We start from the raw sequence: 21,584 nt of genomic DNA, 5'->3' as shown, positions 1-21,584 counted from the left end.
AAACATTTTGTGACACAAACATGCATTCAAATTGTGAAAGGAATTGCCACCCTCAAAAAACAAAAGGGATGTGGAAGAAATAGGTGATGGGTGGAATATGCCAATTTTGTTCACTAGACAAGCATATTTCTGACATTTTAAGTAGGAGTGTATTTTGGAAAAAAAAGGGTGAGAAATTCTCCTTCTACATTAAACACTGTCAGTATCTAAGAGACACGTGGACTTTTTAAAGAGAGAAGGAAGGAAGGTTAATAACACACTGAAAGGATTAGAAAATAACTTCTTTAAAGAATGTAATTTAGCTTTGAATGGAAATGACAAGGGGTGGCCAACAGTTCTCTTTCTTCAAAAGGAAAATAATCAAAGGCACACAGAGACACTTCAGGTGGCACACAATCTTACTGCTACTAGCTGCATAAGACACCAAGGTGGCTGTCACAGGCCAACAGGCAAAGATGATTATGTGCAGAGAAGCCAGAAGACAGGGAAAGGAACACGTGACTTCTCATGGTTCCTCTATCTTGGCTTAATTTTTGGATGATCTAAATGAGAGGCTCCTGACATGGCAAAACCCTCTAGGATATACCGCTTGGGATAAGTCTCACAAGGATAATGCATTAGCTAATCCAAAGGAAATATACCCAAAGTATAACCAACTGCTTAGTACTAATTAAAAAACACAAGCTAAAAAAAAAAAAAAAAAAAAAAAAAAAAGACTTTCCGAGTTCCCGCCGTGGCACAGTGGTTAACGAATCCAACTAGGAACCCTGAGGTTGCAGGTTCGATCCCTGCCCTTGCTCAGTGGGTTAAGGATCCGGTGTTGCCATGAGCTGTGGTGTAGGTTGCAGACGTAGCTTGGATCCCCAGTTGCTGTGGCTGTGGAGTAGGCCGGTGGCTACAGCTCCAATTGGACCCCTAGCCTGGGAACCTCCACATGCCGCGGGAGCGGCCCTAGAAAAGGCAAAAAGGCAAAAAGGCAAAAAAAAAAAAAAAAAAAAAAAAGACTTTCTTAGAAGTATTCTTTTTATTTCCACTTGACATTTTTATCTTCTCCATTTTTATTAAAATATTGATTATTATTATTGATTGATTGGTTGATTTTTGTCTTTTGTCATTTTAGGGCCACACCCATGGCATATGGAGGCTAAGGGTCTAATCAGAGCTGTTGCTGCCGGCCTACGCCAGAGCCACAGGAACGCCAGATCCAAGCCATGTCTGCAACCTACACCAGAGCTCATGGCAACACCGGATCCTTAATCCACTGAGCAAGGCCAGGGATCAAACCCGCAAACTCATGGTTCCTAGTCAGATTCGTTAACCACTGTGCCATGATGGAAACTCCAAAATATATTTGATTTATAATGTTGTGTTAGTTTCAGGTGTAAAGTGATTCAGATATGCATATATTCTTTTTTAGATTCTTTTCCATGATAGATTTATTACAAGATATTGAGTATAGTTTCCTGGGCTATGCAGTGGGTCCTTGTTGCTTATCTATTTTATATACAGTAGTGTGTATAAGTGCCCTTGACACTAAACACTGCTTTTAGGGAAAGAGTAAAAAATTCATGAAATTTCTACAAACTTGCCTTCTGAGAAATAAGTTTTGCCACCACATCTCTGGCATGGACATCTATGGTACAAATTGTCATGATCTTCTGCCTGTCCCCAGGTAGAAGTTCTCCCAGCAAAAGTGCAATCAGTGTATTCAACTGAGAAATCTAGATGAAAAAAAATTTTTAAAGAGGTAAGAGTTACAAACATAGAATCTTACAGCCCAACATTCTTTATATTTATTAAAAAAAAAAAAAAAGCCCTTTAGTTTATAAAACCTTTTCAAGTTCATTGTCCCAGTGGGCCCTCAAAAAACCCTGGGGGCAGGAGTGGGAGGGAGAGGTGTTATTAAGTTAATTTAAATAGAATAAATATGATTACCACCCAACCCTGAGCTGAGACTTGGGGAAGACAGGTCAACCTGCAGGTAATGACAAAGCCAGAGGCAGAAGCGAAGTTCCCTGGCTGCACTGAACTGACTCTCCCTCTAACGATGATCGAGTCCATAAATCTGCTGGAATAGAAATGGCTGCAAAACTTAAAAGGTCAAACTGAGCTAACATCTGTCCAAGAATAGGAAGAACTACCTACCAAGGGCTTTTTCCTTTTTTGTTTGTTTGGTTTGGGGTTTTATTTGCCTGTTTTTGCATAAGATATAGGATGAATGCGGAAAAGATTTCAAATGGACAGCTCAAGACTATCCCATTCAGTTCTTATTCATATCCCTATATTTGTTTAAACAAAAATTGTCTTATCCATTAATTTCTTGCATCAATATTTTTCAAACTACTGGTCTCTTTTCATACGATGGAGAGGAATGAAATGGAATAGAAAGAAAAATGTTGCATTAGCAAGAATATGTATTGCTTTGTGAAAGTTGATTTCAGTTTCCTACTTGAATGTACACATATGTGTAAACTTGACCAGATATGAAATACTTCTTAATTGTGGTCAGAAGGCTACTCTCTTAGGTGGTCATTCTGTTAGCTGCTCATGCACATAAGACATTCCTATGTTACTCAAGGCTCATTAACAATGACAACATTCTGCCTAATCCTAGGGTTGCACACTGTAAAACAATACTGGTCCCTGTTCCTTTTTAGCTCTGCAAAGAACCACCACAAACTGTTAGATCCTGTAAGAACTGGATGCAAGTGAATCTATCACATCACCAAAGGCTCTCAAATCTTTGTACCTAGTGTCAAAAACATATTCCCTATAGTCCTATTACCACATTCCAGAAAACGCCCATTACTACAGACTTCCCAGAGACTGCTATACAGCTGAACTGGAGAAGCTTCTAGAGGAAGCATGGACAAGGCAGGCCGGAGAACAATAACTGGAATATGTACAACTCCCATTAAATCAGAGGGTACGACGTACCAGGCACTGGGGTTATTCGTCTATATCATCTCATTTAATCTTCACAGCCATCTATTATCCTAATTTTGCAGCTGAGAAAATTGAGTCACAGGCATATTAACCACACTTGCCAAACCAGGGAGGGAGAATTTGACCCAGACAGTCTGACTTCAGAGCCTGAGTTATTACTGGTCACATCACATAGATTCCCTGTACTACCTTCCACAAGACCCACCCCTCCCAAGTTGGAGAAGCACTGCTTATGCAAAAAGCATTCCAGGAGTTCCCTGGTGGTGCAGCTGGTTGAGGATTTGGTGTTGTCACTGTCACAGATCAGGTTCCTGCTGTGGCACACGTTTGATCTCTGGCCTGGGAACTTCTGCATGCTGCAGGTGTGGCCAAAAAGAAAAGAAAAGAAAAAAAAAGCATTCCAGAGAGACTTAGAATCAAACACCATGAATAATTGGATCAAAGGAATAAAAAATGTACTTCAGACATTCAGAATATACAATAGCCTTATAGTATTCATCTGTGTTTAATACCCTAAATCTAGAAAACATAGTTACATGTCAACAAAAGCAGAGGTGGTTATTATTTCATATATGCCACATTCATTGTTTATCATATTCTAAATTTTAGGCCTCATGAAGTCAAGGTCTGTGTCTGTCTAGTTGAATGCCTTGTCCCCAGGGACATTAGGGAGCTAGGTGTTAAAAAATAGGTGCTCCATAAGTTCCCTGAAGAGATGAATGAATGTACAGTAATAGTCTAAGTACATGTTAGATTCTCAACAGAATTCATACGCATGTTGGTTAGAAAAGAGGTATGTTGGCATTGGTATTTTCTCATCTCAGTCAAGACAACCAGTCTTCAGACTCAAATCTTGCACCAGCACCAGTACTTGACAGAGTTGGTTTTAAAAACAGTGGTTGGAGTTCCCGTCGTGGCTCAGTGTTTAATGAAACTGACTAGGAGCCATGAGGTTGCGGGTTCGATCCCTGGCTTCACTCAGTGGGTTAAGGATCTGCTGTTGCCATGAGCTGTGATGCAGGTTGCAGATGCAGCTCGGATCTGATGTTGCTGTGGCTGTGTTGTAGGCCAGCGGCTACAGCCCTGATTCGACCCCTAGCCTGGGAACCTCCATATGCCACAGGTGTGGCCCTAAAAAGCCAAAAAGACCAAATATTAAAAAAAATTAAAAACAGTAGTAATATTTTATGTCTCTTAAGACATTTCTAATTTCAAGTGCTCTCATAAGCACTCTCTTGTCTGAGTCTCCCTGCGATTTCTCCATTATTGATTCCTTTTCCACAAAAGTTCAGTCAAGTGGAAGATGATTAAAAATACAGCTCATCAACATTATCTGGACAGTGTCCTCTGTTGGCGATCTTATACTGTCTCTCAAGATCACATTTCTTGATGATGTTCTTTTGTAAATAATAAAAATCTGTACACACACAGACACACACAGAATAATTATAAAATGTCTGTCACGTGGACAGTGGCCTCAAGCAGCAATCGCTATATAGTCATTCTATAACTATAGTGCATACAAGTTTACATCTGTGACATACACATTCCTCAGAAGCTTTTAAGAAATACATACTTTCACACATAATCAGCAATTATTCTTGCCCTTGATCAAAGAAAGGCTACATGATTTTCTACCGGATCAAGGAAGTTTGCCTCAAGTCAAAACCAGCCCTCTGGAACACAAATGGCTGTTTTCCTTGTACACCTTGGTTTAGCTGTGGCATATGTACAGCATATCTTGAGTCAGAAGGTAGTCTACCTTTACATACAATCCAAAGTCCTATCCATGAGCTGTCTGTCTCCTCCACTTGACTATAAACTCTCAAGGGGCAAGGTCTTTATCTGCCTTATTCAGTACCACATTCCTATAGATAGCACAGTGGCCAGCACAAAGCAAGTGCTCAGGAAACACGTGTATGAATAAAGGAAGAGATGAACAAATGAATGCCAGCAACAGTACACACCAGAACATCTTGTTCTCTCCCACTCCCTCATTCACACAAGACTTAACTTGATTACTGTTTCCAGAGCTTATAGGCCAATGCGGTAAATATTTACAGATAAATATTTGCAACTGTTATGCCAACGCAAGTACAAGGTACTATGAGAACACATAGAAAGAGGACTGTGCTTAATTGGAGGACTTGGAAAGATATTTTCGAGGAAAGAGTATTTATGAGAAAACCTCAAGAGTGAGTATGATTTAGGCTGAGGGGCATTTAGGGGTTGCCCACCAAGGGAGGCAGTGTTTAAGCCACAGGAAGCAGCTCAGGATATGACGGTGGGCCTGGGAGGGAACTAAAAGATGTCCAGGATGGTGAGAGGGGAGGGAGCGGCAGAGCAGGTTCACAGTGATGCTGGAGAAGGAAGCAGGGGCCAGACAGGCAGGACCTGGCCAACGTATCGAGGAATCTGAACCTGCAACCCAAGAGTGACAAGATGCTGCTGAAGGTTTTTAGGAGTGATAATCAGATTTGTGCTTTTAAAATATTTCTCAGCCTGTAGTTGGATTAATCAGAGGGAAACAAGATGGGAGGAAAGAGACCAGAGAACAGGACGCTACAGTCATCCAGGTGAGAAGAGAGTGACTGGGACTAGGTTATTAACAAAGTGGTGGCAAAAACAGTGAGAACAGCTATATTTAGGGCAACTGAAGAGATCTGGTGATTGACTGGCTGTCAGGTGAAGGAAGAGTCAAACGGGTTTCTAGTGTGAGCTCCTGGTGAAGAGTGTTGTGTTTTTGTTGTTGTTGTTGTTATTTGTTTGTTTTTAATAAACTTGGGAGCATTACAGAAGTGGGTTTGAGAATAAGAGTCCATATACTTTGAATGTTCCAGATTGGATGTGCCTGTAAAACTTCCAATGGATAAGTTCAACATGCTTCTGACTGTGCTTTAGGACAAAGGTCCAAGTTGGAGGTCAAAGTCAGCAGCCTATGACAATAGAAACTGAGCAGCCAGAAAAGTAGATGAAATTAGCTGGGGATATGTGGTGTGGTGAAAAGAAAAACGGACCTAAGTCAGAGCTGTAAGGGACAGAGACAATTAAAGGGCAGGAGGAGGAAGAGGGGGCAAGGAAAGAAAATTGAAGAATAACCCAAGAAATAGGTGGAAAACTGGAACTCAAATAAAGATGTATATAAAGGGAGAGAAGATTTGAAAAGGAGAAAGTATTTCTAACACTGAAAAAACAGAAATAGACTCAGCAAGGAGTAGTAGTGGTCCTTGGAGAGAGATGGGGATGAAAAAGAGGAACACATGAGTATGTTTTGTCCAAAAAACGGGATTATAATAAAGATTTCCGGACCAAACAGGCAATGGAAGGAGGTGTGGCATCGAGGAATACCTTTTGGTGGCTGTACTGTTTTAAGCAATGAGAGAGACTTGGGAATGTGCAACTGCTGACGGAAATGAGCATAGTGGAGAAATGGCTCCGGGCAGGCTTTCCTCCCATTCTAACGAAATGACGATACAGAGGGCAGAACATCAGCCCCATGGGGACTGATCTCGTTCCTCTCTGACGGCATCAGCAGATAATAACAGCTGACATTTATTGAGCACTTACTTTCTAACATATGTATCAAGCACTATATGTGTACGTGTGTGTGTGTAACGCCTATTTGTGTGTGTATGTAATTACATATTTCTAACTTAATCATCACAATAACCCTAGGAGGAAGGTAGTATTATTATTTCAATTTTACATATGAGAATATGAGGCAGTTAGCCCAAGATCACACAGTTATAAATGGTGGGGGCGAGGATTTAGTACAGGATTCTAGGATTTTTTTTTTTTTTTGATGGGAGAAAAAGAAACAAATTTTAATCTGTGCATTGGATTCTAGGATTTTATTATATATTTTACAAACGCAAAACTTTCACACATGGATAACATATTCATTAACAGAGCATCCTGACCAGGCAAGAGTTGACCTCTAATGTTTTTGGTGGATGGAAGGGGGTAACCAGGCATCCCCTATCTATGAATTTTCCTGTTTAGATAAACATGGAAATGATTCTCAAGAAAGAGACAAGAATCCTGATCACCAAGGTCTGTATGTCACAAATGTCTAAGATACCACGGTGTTCTTCCAAAGAGGGCAGCTGGCTTGGTGGAACCATGAAAGAAGGTATCAGGCACAGACAGACGCATTCTCAAGGTCAGAGAGAAGGGCTGGTTCTGGATAATGATGGTGGCTGATTCTCAGTTTTGACCTCCCTCAGCTCCCGTGGCAGTGTGGTATAAGGAGGCCATGTATGTAACCTTAAAGAGCTATGTCCCTAAACACTATAGGCTGAAAAAAGGCAATGGGAAGAACATTTGCCTTGTAGAAGCAGAAGCAATGCAATTTTAACAGCATCAAGGCATGGGAGGTTGCCCAATTTAGGCACACCTAAGCCACAGGGGCAAAGAAGCAGAGGTGTTAAATCTGGAGCTTAGTGTTCTCAGCTCAGCAAATTGAATATTGCAAGGTAACTACTAGACCACTTTGGGAGTCAGCTATTACAACCCTCAATCTCTTTCCAACTGGACACATACAGAAGTGATGCTCTTTGTGTCTCTTAACAATAGCAACAAGGATCTTTAATTCAGAAACCCATCATTGTTTCAACTTTAGCAATATCAGAAACAATGCATTTTCCTTTCCGCTAGAACAAAGAAAACTGCCAAAGACACCAGGTCCCACACTGTCTGACACTATCAGGTCACCGGTTGTGGAATCACAGCTGATTGCCTTCCTTTGCACCGTTTGTTTCCTACTTCTCCTTCAATCATATCATGAAAACCAGCACAATACCGAGCAATGAATGTCAGTGACAGTGAGCATAATTGCTGCATTCCTGACATTAATGGAAATGATGCTAATGTTTCACCATTAAGCATGATTTTCTCTGTAGGTTTCTGGTAGATAATCTCCATCAAGTTTCTTTCAGATCTTATATTAGAAAAGAAAAAGGTAAAAAATTGATATTCAAAGCTCTCATCTTAAGAAACACGAAAAGGAGGAGTAAATTAAATTCAAAGAAGTAGAAGCAAAGAAGTAATCAAGATAAAGCAGAAATCAGTGAAATATAAAACAATAGAGAAAATCAACCAAGTCAAAGATTAGTTTTTTGAAAATGTAAATAAAATTGACAAACACACAGAAAGCCTAATAAGAACAGAGGAGAGAAAACACAAATCACCAACACCAGGAAGGAAAGGGGGCACAATGCCAGGTCCCCCAGATGTGCTAAAGAGAACACTGGCACAGGAAGACCACAGCATAGTGATGGCAATAAGTTTGATCAAGAGTGGATGGCCCATTAACAAGTCAACAAATAACAAATGCTGGAGAGGGTGTGGAGGAAAGGGAACCCTCCTGCACTGTTGGTGGGAATGTAAATTGGTACGACCATTATGGAAAACAGTATGGAGGTTCCTCAGAAAATGAAATATAGAACTACCATATGATTCAGCAATCCCACTCTTGGAGATGTATCCAGACAAAACTTTCCTTAAAAAGACACATGTACCCCTATGTTCACTGCAGCACTATTCACAATAGCCAAGACGTGGAAACAACCTAAATGTCCATCGACAGATGAATGGATTAGGAAGATGTGGTAGACATACACAATGGAATACTGCTCAGCCATAAAAAAGAACAAAATACTGTCATATGCAGCAACATCAAGGGAACTAGAGACTCTCATACTAAATGAATCAGTCAGAAAAAGAAAGACAAATACCATATGATACTGCTTATAGCTGAAATGTAATATATGGCACAGATGAACCTATCTACAGAAAAGAAACAAATTCACAGATTTGGAGAACAGACTTGAGAGTGCCAAGGAGGAGGGGGAGGGAGTGGGATGGAATGGGAGTTTGGGATTAATAGACACAAACTATTGCATTTGGAATGGATAAGCAATGAGATCCTGCTGTATAGCACAGGGAACTAGATCCAGTCACTTATGATGGAGGATGGAGGATATTGTGGGAAAAACTAAATATGTATATGAGAGAGAGAGGCTATTACATATACATATACTGGGTCACTTTGCAATACAGCAGGAATTAATAGAACACGGTAAATCAACTATGATAGAAAAAATAAAAATCTTAAAAAAAAAAAAAGAGTGGAAAACCCTTTCCTGGAAGAGGCCAATCAATGTTTTAGGCTTTGAGGTCCAAGTGGTCTCATTGCAATGACACTGGTGAGCCAGTGAAGCCTGAAAGGGCACTGGGCCAGAAATGGCCAAATGGCTGCCAGACCAGGACTTAGATAAAATGGGTAAATACCTTGCAAGACACAAATTTCCAAAACTGATACAAGGAAAAAAAAAAAAAAGAAATAAACAATAAAAGCTACAAAGAAGTATATACATAAAAGAAATCAATTTACAATTTAAAAATGTTTCACAAGGAAAACTCCAAACCTAGACGGTATCACCAGTGATTTCTATCATGAACTTTATTGAGAAAATCCTTGAGAATGCAATCCTTTCCAATTCCTTTTAAGAGGCATAACCCTGATCTCCAAATTGGCAAAGATATTATAAGAAGATTTCAGATAAATGTTCCTTATGAACAGAAATGCAGAATTCCTGGACAAAATATTAATAAATGGAATCTAGCCAAAATTTATATACAGATGTGAGTGATAATATGTCATAATTAAGTGGAGTTTATTTCAGGAATGCAAAATTGGCTTAGCATTCAAAAATTCACCTTAGTAACAGAATAGAAGGGACAAATCACATGAGTATCTCAGCAGATTTGAAAAAGCTCAACACCTCTTCAGGATAAAATTTCTTTTTTTTTTTTTTTTTTTTTTTTTTTGTCTTTTTGCTATTTCTTGGGCCGCTCCCTCGGCATATGGAGGTTCCCAGGCTAGGGGTTGAATCGGAGCTGTAGCCACCGGCCTACGCCAGAGCCACAGCAACTCGGGATCCGAGCCGCGTCTGCAACCTACATCACAGCTCACGGCAACGCCGGATCGTTAACCCACTGAGCAAGGGCAGGGACTGAACCCGCAACCTCATGGTTCTTAGTCGGATTCGTTAACCACTGCGCCACGACGGGAACTCCAGGATAAAATTTCTTAGTATGCTATAATGGAAAGGATTTTCCTCTATTTGAAAAAGCGCATCAGAACTACTAAATCTAAACTACTATCGTACTCAGTGGTGAAACATTGTTCTTCCCTAAGATTGGGAAGAGATCACGATGTCTGCTCTCATGACTCCTAGTCAACGTTGTACTGGAGGCCCCAGCCAATTGCATAACTCAGTAAAGGAGATAAAGGGCAAAAAAGAATGCAAAACCAGAAGTAAAATTCTCATTATTTACGCATAATATATTTATGCACATAGAAAGCCTTTGAAATTATTTTTTTAAAACCTAGTAAAACAAGGAAGCAAAAAGAAAAAAAAAACTAGCAAATGCAGCAAAGTCTCAAGACACAAGGTGAATATTAAAACATCAATATTTCTACATACGAGTCACAAACATTAGAAAATAAAATTTAAAAATCAATTAACACATGTTTACAGCATCAAAATATATCCACTATCTAAAAATAAGTAAGAGTTCCCTTGGTGGCTCAGCAGAAACAAATCTGACTAGCATCCATGAGGACGTGGTGTAGGCTGGCAGCTATAGCTCCAATTCAAACCCTAGCCTGGGAATGTCCTTATGCTGCAGCCCTAAAAAGACCAAAAAAGAAAAAAAAAAAAAAAAAAAAAAAAAAAAAAAAAAAAAAAGAAAGAAAGAAAAAGTCTAGCAAGAAATATACAAGACCTCTGCATAGAAAACATTGTGAGAGAAATTAAAGACCTGTATTAAGGGATACACCAGACCTTTGGATTCTAAGAATCATCACTGCTGAGATATCCATCCTCACAACATTTTTATATTCAATGTCATTCCAGTTAAAATTTAATTAGGATTTTAAAAATGAACAATTTGATAGTAAAATTTATATAGAAATGAAAAGAGCCTAGAATAGCCTAAACAATTTCAATCCCCGCCCCAAAAAAGGGAGTTCCCGCCGTGGCTTAGTGGGTTAGGAACCCAACTAATATCCATGAGGACACGGATTTGATCCCCAGCCTTGTCCAGTGGGTTAAATGATCCAGCATTACTGTAGCTGTGGTGTAGGTTGCAGATGTGGCTTAGACCTGGCATTGCTGTGGCTGTGGTGTAGGCCAGCCCCTATAGCTCTGATTTGACCCCCCTAGCCTGGGAACCTCCTATGCCTCAGGTACAGCCCTAAAAAGAAGAAGAAGGAGAAAAAAAAAAAAAGAACAAAACTGGAGAGTATATTTAACATGATTTCAAGGCTATATACTATAAAGCCTTGTAATTAACTGTGTAATTAACACAGTATGGATGTGACATAAAGACAGAAAAATAGATCCATGGAACAGGAGAGTCTGAAAATAAGCCCACAGTCATTTGACTTGTAACCAAGGTGCCAACTTAATTCAAAAGGAAAGAAAAGATGTACGGATCATGGTTTTAAATGAAAAACCCATAACCATAAAGCACCTAGAAGGAAACAGAGAATCTTCATGACATTAAGAAAGACAAGAACTTCTTATACATGACATAAAAGACATCCATCAAAAAAGAAAAATTTCGTATACTAAATTACATTGAAATTAAAGCATTCATTCAATTCACAAAATATACAATTAAGTAGTCTATTCATGTCCTAACAAAGGACTTGTACCCCAAATAAATTCCATGACCAAACATCCTATATAACAAACATGTTTGCTATATGAACATCCTTGCAAAGATAGCCTAGAACAAAGGCAGTTACTGAGTCTGCTCACCAAATCTACAAAATATGAGACACACAAAAGACTGTATTCCAAGGGTATTAAAGGAAAAATCCAGACAAAGAAGGAAGATATGCTAATTCATGAGAATGGCCAACAGAATTTTCTCTTGTATTTTATCATTGCCTGCTTTTTTGTATCAAGTTTATTAGAATTTTATGAAATGAGTAAAAAAATCTTTCCATCTTTTTCTATATTCTACAACAGTTGATATAACATGGTATTTATCTGTTCTTCAAATGTCTGCTAAAACTACTAGAACAGGACTCTACTTACAGAATACACATTGTGAAATTAAAAAAAAATTTTTTTGTCTTTTTAAGGTTGCACCCACAGCATATGGAGGTTCCCAGGCTAGGGCTCCAATCAGAGCTGTAGCCGCTGGCCTACACCACAGCCACAGCAATGTCGGATCCTTAACCCACTGAGCAAAGCCAGGGATCAAACCCGCATCCTCACAGATACTAGCTGGGTTCATTAACCACTGAGCCATGATGGGAACGCCTTAAATTTTAACTTGATTATCATTTCAATGATCTATGTGGCTACTGGTGTACTTAAATTTCCTACCTCATTCCAAATCAATCTGAGAAACAGTGTTCCTAGAAAATTATCCATTTAATTTAGATTTTCAACTTAAATATGAGCATAAAGTCACAAGTAGTGTTGCACAGTCTTCTTTAAAATCTTTCTCATGGAAGTTATATTTCTTTTCCCTTTTCCTTTGTTGTTTTTGCTTTCTCCTCTAAACTGCAAATCTTTGTCAGTGTTTGATCTGTTCAAAGAACCAACTCTCAAGTTAATGGATCAGACTGGATTCACAGTCTAAATGGATAATAAATCTCTTTTTCTCTTACCTCCATCTGTCATTGTGCAGATCGTGAATTACTTCAGGATCTGCTTCTTTCTCTAGAACAGGGGTTGTTGGTAAACTACAGGCCATTAGCCAAATCTGGCCCACAATCTGCTTTTATAGTTTGACTGGAACCCAGTCATGCCCATTCATTTAATAACTGCCCATGGCTTCTTTCCTATTACCAAAGCAGAGATGAGTGGCTGTCAAAGAGATTACATAGCCCATTAAGACTAAGATATTTACTAATTCATCCTGCACAGGAAAAGTTGCCCAACCTGAACTTGAGGGTGAAAACACAGTCATGGCAGAAGTCCACAAGAAATGTCTCACTTTGCTTATGAAGTATTCCCCAGAGCTTTATCCTGGGGACAAACATTCTCACTGACAGTCTCCTGGGGCATACAGGAGGCAGAAATGGTTCCAACTGTCCACTTGTCCAACATCCAATAATTGTCAATGACCACTGTCCATGAGCACCACATGATATTTTACATTTATTGAAGCTAGGTTTGTAATTTTCCTGGAATTTTGTCACAATAAAACAGGCTCATCATTGCAATAGCTTCTTTTTAATATGTCTGGAATGTGATTGTCTCTGCTCTTGGTTATCTATCATTTCAATTCCATTTGTTGTCAACACATTCCTCACATTATCTAGTTCAGTATTTCCAGGTACAATAGGACTTTTTTGTATACCTTGTCTTTCAATATAATTTTAGATGTGTTAAAGTAACCAGGTTGGGCAAGGATGGAGTTGCTCATGCTAAGCTTCATGTTAGCAAAACTAGAACTTAACTGTGTCTGTGCTGGGCTCTCCCAAAAAATGCAGGCTGAGGACAACTGAGCAGCACATACCTGCTCAGCACATGTCACTTGACCCAGCTTCAAGGCCTCCCTTTGCTCCATTTAAGGAAAGTAATCATGTTTTAGTTAATCAGCAAAAACCCGGCATAATTTCCTGATTCCTGCCCACTTAGGTCTACAAAAATCTCTCACCCTTTATGGCTCCTTTCCATCTGCAGACAATGCTGCCTGATTCATGAATCACTGAACCAAAGCCTACTATATCAACAAATTGTCTGTGGAAAAAATTTTCTTTTAACAGGTGAGAGCTGTAGTAGAAAATATGGGCTCTACTCACAGTCTTGTAGGTTCCTGCTATATTATGAAGCATGAGCCTATCAGATCACACCTTCTAAAAGTGAAAACAAAAACACAAGAAACAACCTCATGTTCAATACGCACTGTGTAACTGCAGTCGGATTCTTAACCCACTGTGACATGGCAAGAACTCCTTCCATCTTTTTTGATGATTTTCACACAACTCAATAATAAAGGAAGAGTGGTAAAACTTTTGTTCCAGATCCCAAGCCCACAAAATAAAATATGTTTGCCAAGGAACCCTCAAATCTGAGAAATCCTGTTTTGTTTTAATTTCCAAAGACTCTGGCAAGGCAGGGATATATTTCCAAAATGCAGTATTTCTGTCTTTAAGCCCCAAATCATCTAGCATACAATCACAGTATGTCTAGGGGAAAAACAGGGTTCAAAATAATTATCTTACTTTATCTCACCACAATTTGAAAGTGAGAACTAAGGAAAGAAATTACTTGTTCAGGTAGATCATCAGTTATAGCCACTTCTGTTTTCAGTTTTGAAATTAAGCTGCCTTAAAAGACTAAAGTTCATCTTAAAAACTGCTCACAGTATTAGCAAGAGTGATTTTAATTAAAAATGAATTCCAGCAGATGGTTCCATGCATTTTTAAAGAGCAAAAACCAAAGGAGATTCAATTTAGATGCACACACCTCTCATGAATCAAACTACAGCTTTAACCGTATTCAAAAGTTAGCTTCTCTAATATGCATATTAGTATCAGTGGTAACATTGAAATACTGTATTAAAGGCATCAGTTGGCTGGTCTGTCAAACATTTCAATTCATGCTAGAACTGTTTCATAATTAAGCGCATAAATGCTTTCTTCATAAACCATCCTTTGTCTACTTCTCATCTAACATGAAAAAGAAGCATTATTATAACTTTTGAACAAAATGGAAAAGTTTAAAGCAATTTTAAATGGGAACAAAGTTAAATTTTGTTAATTAGCTGGATAAGCTAAAGCTAGTGGAATATGAATAACTTTAGCTTTAAAAATAAAATGAATCAACCCAATGATGATGACAGGGAGGGAATGGACAATTTACATACATTGGTATTAGGAAGCTAAACTTGGTATGATGCTTCAAAGGCTTAAAAAGGGTATGTTCTTTGACCTAGCTATTTTATACCTAGAAATTCATCTTGAAGGAATAAAGAAAAATATGTGCAACATGCATGTCGACACAGGGCTGTTTACTACAGTATAATTAACTATAGCCAAAAATAAAAACAACTTAAATAGCCAGTTTTTAGCAGCAGTAATAAAACAATAGGTAGTCTTGCAACACATTGGGTTAAACTGAATGGACGATTCCCTTATTTATACAGAGGACATTAAACAAAACATATTCACATGCAAAGTACATAGCAAAACATGAGAAAGGTGCAAAGAGAGAGGAGGGAGGAAGGAAGAGAAAGGGTTGGGAGAGAGTGGGTGATATTCCCTCATGCCAAGATGTGCATCCAAGCCAGAGCAGTACATTGAGGTTAACAGGCTAAGGCCATGGCAGCCTAAAGGAGGATTTGCATAGAGACCCAAGCATCAGAGACTGAAGTTTAAGTGCAACAGGACATTTCTGTCTCTGCCTCTTGTATTTCCTGAGCAAGGCAGGGAGTTGGAACTGAGATACTGACATAAAGCTAAGATCTAGACTATTACATATCCAATAAACGGTTCTAGAACAACTCTACCCATCATCTCAGAGGAGCAAGAAGAAAGCCTGAAACATCTTGGCACTTTGGAAAAGAAAACAGTCCCCTAAAAGACATCAAAATCTTAGGCATCTGACATGGCTTAAGCTATAGCATTTAAATTGACTCTGTCACTATGATCTGGGAATCCTCGACAGAGTAATTAACCACAAAATTAATCCAGAACTCATAAAACCTGTAGAAACCTGGAAGAAACAAGCAGAAAAACATGTAGCAACATCAGCTCAATGGAGGACTCATGAAATTCCTCCAGAAAAAAATAATCTTTTAAAATGAACACACACACACACACAAAACAATTAAAATTCAAACTGAAAGAAGACCCAGCCTCAAAAGAGTTAGCAGAACAACCTAAAGGAGACAGAAGAAGAAAACCTATAATGAATAGATGTCATCAGAAACTGACTGTTTTAAAGAACCAAAAAGAACTTTGGGAAATTGAGATATAACGACTGAAATTAAACTGATGAAATAGGTATGTATTTATGTTTAGGGATAAAGATGACTGACACTCGTAACTTCCTTGAAAGGAATCGTAAGTATAATATTGGTTGATGGAATGACAGAGGATTGGAAAAAGCATAGATAATATGATAAGAAAATAAGAAAATGAAACAAAATGTTAATTGTAGAATTTAGGTGGTAGGCATGCATATCACTATATAATTCTTCCAGTTGTTTCATGTTTGAAAAACTTTATGATAACTGTTGGTAAGAACTCCTTAAATTATGCATCACATTAGACAGCATTGTTATTGTAATCATTATTTTCATCATATGAGCAATAGCTAACACTTACATAGTACTTAAATTCTGTCAAGTACTTTTAAATAATTTAATCCTCTAAAATAGCAGGATGCAGGTGCTATTATCATCCCTGTTTTACTGATCATAAAACTGAGGCACAGAGTGGCTCAGTAACTTGCCCAAAGTTATCAACTAATAAAATGGCCAAGGCAAGATTTAATCTATGTGTTCTGGCCCCTGGTTTCTTTTATCTTCATCATTATACTACATGGAGAAAAGTTAGGGAGCTAGAAGATAGAGTCTAAAAACCATCTAAATTGTAGCACAGGGGAGTTCCCGTTGTGGTGCGGTGGAAATGAATCCGACCAGGAAAGATGAGGTTGTGGGTTCGATCCCTGGCCTCTCTCAGTGGGCTGAGGATCCAGCATTGCCATGAGCTGTGGTGTAGGTCGCAGATGCAGCTCAGATCTGGTGTTGCTGTGGTGGCGGTGTAGGCCGGCAGCTGTAGCTCCAATTAGACCCCTACCCTGGGAACCTCCATATGCCACAAGTGCAGCCCTAAAAAGCAAACATAAATAAATTCAAGAAAAATTTTAAAAAAATAAATTGTAGCACAAAAAGGTAGAGAGTTTGAAAACATGAAATAGTGGTTAAAAGACAGGGCAGATCACATCAGAAGGCTCAACATAGAGCTGATAAAATTCCAAAGGAAGACGATAGAGCAAACAGAAGGTGGCATCAAAGAAAAAAATGGGGGACAACTTTCCCAAGCTAAAGACAGACATGAATGGAAGGTTCACGAACTTCACTCAGTCTTCAGCAAAGTGAATTTTTTTGTTTTTACAGCTGCACATGTGCCATATTGAAGTTCCTGGGCTAGCGGTCAAATTGGAGCTACGGCTCCCACCCTACACCACAGCCACAGCTACGCCTGATCCAAGCCACAGCTGCGATCTATGCTGCAGCTTATGGAAACATCCAATTGTTAATCCACCAAGCAAGACCAGGGATTGAATCCAAATGCTCATGGATACTAGTCGGATTCTTAACCTGCTGAGCCACAATGGGAACCCCAGCAAACTGAATTTTAAAAGCATGAAAAAAAATTCACAACTAAACAGAGTATAATAAAACATCAGAATCACAAGGAGAAAAAATAAAATCTTAAAATCAGCCAAAGACAGATTGCTTATGATGAAAAAACAACTGGATCTAAAACTTTATGACACCATCAATAATATTTTCAAAGTTCTGAATGAAAATAATTCTCAATTTAGAATTCTCCACTTAAACTATCAAGGAAGTCAAAATAAAGACAAAAGATCAGAAAAATCCCTACCTATTATCTATCCATCACTGAGCAAACTGCTACAAGATATATTTTCAAAGGAGAGCCGGACTTGGAAATAAGACACAGGGGTTTTAAAAGTGAGGAAAATCATTGCTAAATATGTTGACAAATCAAGATTTAAAACAACAACAATTAAAGGGTTGTGGGAAGGTTAATACAAAATAAGGTTAAACAACAGCAAGTAAAATGGGAAGTGGAGATCCGATAAAAGGATTCTAAGGGCCTTAGGAAGAAGAGGCAAGAACCAGTAGCAGTTAGGCAGAATGCAAGCACCAAGAGGGCAGGAAGTGACCAGCGGTCAGACTGTCAAAGTCAACCAGAAGATGGCAGGAGGGAAGGGCACTGAATCTGGGACAGCCAGATAAAGGAATACGAATTTTATCATTTCTAGTGTGAATGTGACATACATGTATATTTAAACACCTCCCCAAATCTAATATCCTTTTTTAAAATAATATTCATTTTAATATATTATGCTTGTGCAAATCACGCTGGAAGAGTTCTTTCCAAAATATACCAAAGCAGTGCTTCCCAAACTTGACTGCACACACATATCCTGGGATCTTGTTAAAAAGCATATTCGGGTCCAGTAGGTACGAGCTAGGCCTTGAGATTTTTGTATCTCTGTCAAACTTCCTGATGATGCTGAGGTTGCTGGCACATGGAAAATACTTTGAGCAACTTGGCCCCGCAAGATAAGCCTCATGTTGTTACTCTATCAGCCAAGAGAAAGGTGCTATCTCGGAAGTGGTCCACAGCTAAGAGCACACACCTTAAGATGGGAGGCTTAAGGGGAGGTCAAAGTGTGACTGGGATGAAGAAAGCGGAGTTCAAAACAGACTATTTTCCAAAGGTGGGCGTCTGTGATTTATCATTAACAGAAAACCAAAATACATGAAAACATTTATCTTTGTTAAACTGTCCTTTATTTTCTTGAGTCAAGCAAATCATGTACCTGTTTGGTAATAAACACATGATCAGCCTAGATGGAGAGTCTTACACAGGGGGGGAAAATAGCTACAGTATCTCGGTGTGTGTGATACACTAGATCCTTGGGAGATAATGGGCAGGATAGATGCTTTTTAAGCCCATGTAGAAAACAAGAAGGAGGAAAACATCAAGCTGGAAAATGGAAAGCTAAACCAGTGACTGGTAAAATCTTAGCATCATGCCTTCCACACAGATGACACTCCATGAACAAGAAAGGAACAAAGGTTGGGAGAAAGGGAGGGAGGGAGGAAGGAACTCATCTTTTCAAGTCCCTATAAGTCTCAAAATCATGAATCTATGAAATACCTGTTTTTTATGGAAATCCTTTAGGGCTGTTTCATAGCCTTCCTCCAGCCTACTGAAGGCTATGCCTACATCAGTGGTCCACCAGATTTGTGAGCTAGTTAGTGCAACTTGAGCAGGAAAGTCAAAAATCCATACTTCCCTAGGTTTGTCCTCATAGGCTGCGATGGCTTCTGTGATAGAATGTCGCACCGTCTCTTTCATGATCTGTTCCAGCTGCAAAAGCCACGTCTCCACCTTTTGAAGCAAACGGAAATGTTCTAACACAGGCTTAACTGTGAACGCCTGCTCACAGGCTTGGAGGCTAGGCAGAGACAGAGGCCTGAGATGAACTTATGTTAAATCCCTGTACTAGAAACACAAGTGAAAAGAACAGGTTAACTACAAAGTGGTGAAGTCTTTCCAACGAGAATCTGTCTTCTTCTGGGACATGGCACATCTTATTTACCTACCAGCTGGATGATAAAATTTCCACACTCTAAACATTCTAAGTGTTCCCAATTATTCATTTTTCAGATTTCAAGACCAGAGTGTTCTAGACCAAGATCCCCTCTAGTAACACACAGTATTTTGAGAAACCAAACATCAAAGCCAATATGCTACAGTAAAATTCTAGCGATTTGTAAATAAGAGGAAATTGATTTTTTAAATTGACATATAGTTGATTTACAATGTTGTGCTAATTTCAGTGTGCCAGCGAAGTGATTCAGTTACACACACAAACACATACAGACACATATATATTCTTTCTCAGACTTTTTCCATTGTAGGTTAGGATTACTGAATAGAGCTCCCTGTGCTATACAGTCAGTCCTTGTTTATTTTATGTATAGCACTGTGTATCTGTTAATCCCACACTCCCCCTTTCCCCTTTGGTAACCATCAATCTGCTAAGTCTGTGAGTCTAGGAAATTGATTTTTTAAATGTATTTTTGGATAATTTTTAAATCAACTGAAGATTCCACCCTAAAACCTTCATAGTTCCCAGTCTTAAGACAAAGTGTTTTCAGCAAGTATCTTAATTATATTCCCTACTGGCTCTCATCTTCACACTTGTCAGAAATTAGACAGCAGGAGAGTATGAGAGACAGGACAACTGCTGACTTGTGAAAATTAATCTTTTAAAAAAATCCATTTGAAGTTTGTTTTGTTCCCACAAATATTTTTAAGCCAGTTTTCCATCCAATTCAAATATGCTTTGCTCCATTTATCCATTTATCTGTTACCTGGGGATGGTATTATATAACAAAAAAGATACCTACATCATTTGCAAGTAACTGAGCATAGCAATAAAAAATGACTGTAATACATAAGCTCTAAGGACTGTATGAGATGCTGAAGATTATCCAGCTGATTTCTTTCCCTGCCTCTGTGAAGACAGCAGTAACCTTCATTCCTAGAACTGGGGAGGAGTGATGTGTTGTCAATGAGCTGACAGCCTCCCATATTGGAAGAAAAAGGAAGCATTGCTCTGGCAGGACCCCAACATCCCAATGCCCTAAGAGCCTTCTCTCCTGGCTTCCTAGCTGGCCTTTGTTCACATGCCCAGTGCAGGGGACCTAATCACTACTTTAGTCACTCTAGCACAACGTAGTGTCAGCAAGCAACAAGTTCCTTCAGTAAATCAGGTATCATATGAGCATCACTCAGATACTCTGGGATCCATATCCTCAATATAGCCACCTGTTCTTGAGAACTTTCCAGTCCATTTGAGAAGACCAAGCCTACCTACAAAGTATATCATGCGACCATGCCAACAACAGCAGATCAGCTCAGTGGAACTTGAGAACTAAGCCCTGATGAGGTAAGTGCTTGAACCCCTACTTCCTGGTCTTTTAACAGCTTCTGCCCAAACCTCTATAACAAGAATTATCACTACTTATGTGAATATTCATTTCTTCAATGAGCCTAAGAGTTCCCCCAGGACAGGGGGACAGGAGCCACGTCTTATTCATTTCTGGATTGCCAAAAGCTGAACCCAACAGCTGGCACATAGTAGGTATTCAATAAACACTTGGCAAATAAATGCAAATAGCTAAAATTGGGAGGAACCAAACATAAAAGTTCAGGATGATGGGGAGAGAGAAGACCTAAGGTAAAAGCATCTTTTCATAAAACAAAGGCAATTAGAAGGTAAATAAGGTATATGCCCCAAAGCCTCTCAAAGAAGTTGCTCATATAGAATAAATTAGAGCACTGGGAAACTTTCAATACCAAGAGTTCCTGCTAGTGAACTCACATCTATCAACTGGACTGTCCTCCTTCTGGGCGCAATGCCAGTCAGCTGGCAGTCTGCCGGGGAGGAGGCAGACGGCAGCACGCTTTTGTCAAGATAGTTTATGGTGACTTTTTCTAATCATTGTAATGATATCCTAAAGAGCCCAAGAGATCAAAAATATACTTTAATCAAAGTATTCTGCCATCTGTTTCCCCTGCATTTGGCAGCATTTTTCTGGTACAATATTAAAAAGTAACAGAGAGGAATAAAGAAAACCCCTGTTAAAAAAAAAAAAAGGTTGCCAGCACATTTTTGCAAGGGACCCTTCAAGGAACCCCTTGCCTCAACCCAAACTGTTCTGTAAGAGAGGCTGCCGTCTGAGTTACTCTGTGGATTAACTCAAGCTATACAAGCATGGTCATAAAAAGATGCAATTCCTCTAAATCATCTGAAAACACCAAGAGC

At 39.0% G+C, this 21,584-nt stretch overlaps 1 protein-coding gene across 8 annotated transcripts in view; it reads right to left on the bottom strand.

Annotated features, from left to right (window-relative positions):
- DNAH11 (dynein axonemal heavy chain 11) overlaps window positions 1-21,584 on the bottom strand; it is a 348,284-nt gene that overhangs the window by 210,710 nt on the left and 115,990 nt on the right. For 7 of the 8 annotated variants that reach the window (XM_021063431.1, XM_021063432.1, XM_021063430.1 and 4 more), the window contains 2 exons: window positions 18,905-19,138; window positions 1,590-1,721 (listed from right to left, as the gene is read on the bottom strand). In XM_021063431.1, the coding sequence (XP_020919090.1) occupies window positions 1,590-1,721; window positions 18,905-19,138 (366 nt within the window). The remainder of the gene's footprint in view (window positions 1-1,589; window positions 1,722-18,904; window positions 19,139-21,584) is intronic. The other variant, XM_021063434.1, reaches the window with a different exon arrangement.

This window comes from Sus scrofa, chromosome 9 (assembly GCF_000003025.6).
Source record: "Sus scrofa isolate TJ Tabasco breed Duroc chromosome 9, Sscrofa11.1, whole genome shotgun sequence".
NCBI lineage: Eukaryota > Metazoa > Chordata > Mammalia > Artiodactyla > Suidae > Sus > Sus scrofa.
This window is presented reverse-complemented; position numbering and strand designations above follow the sequence as displayed.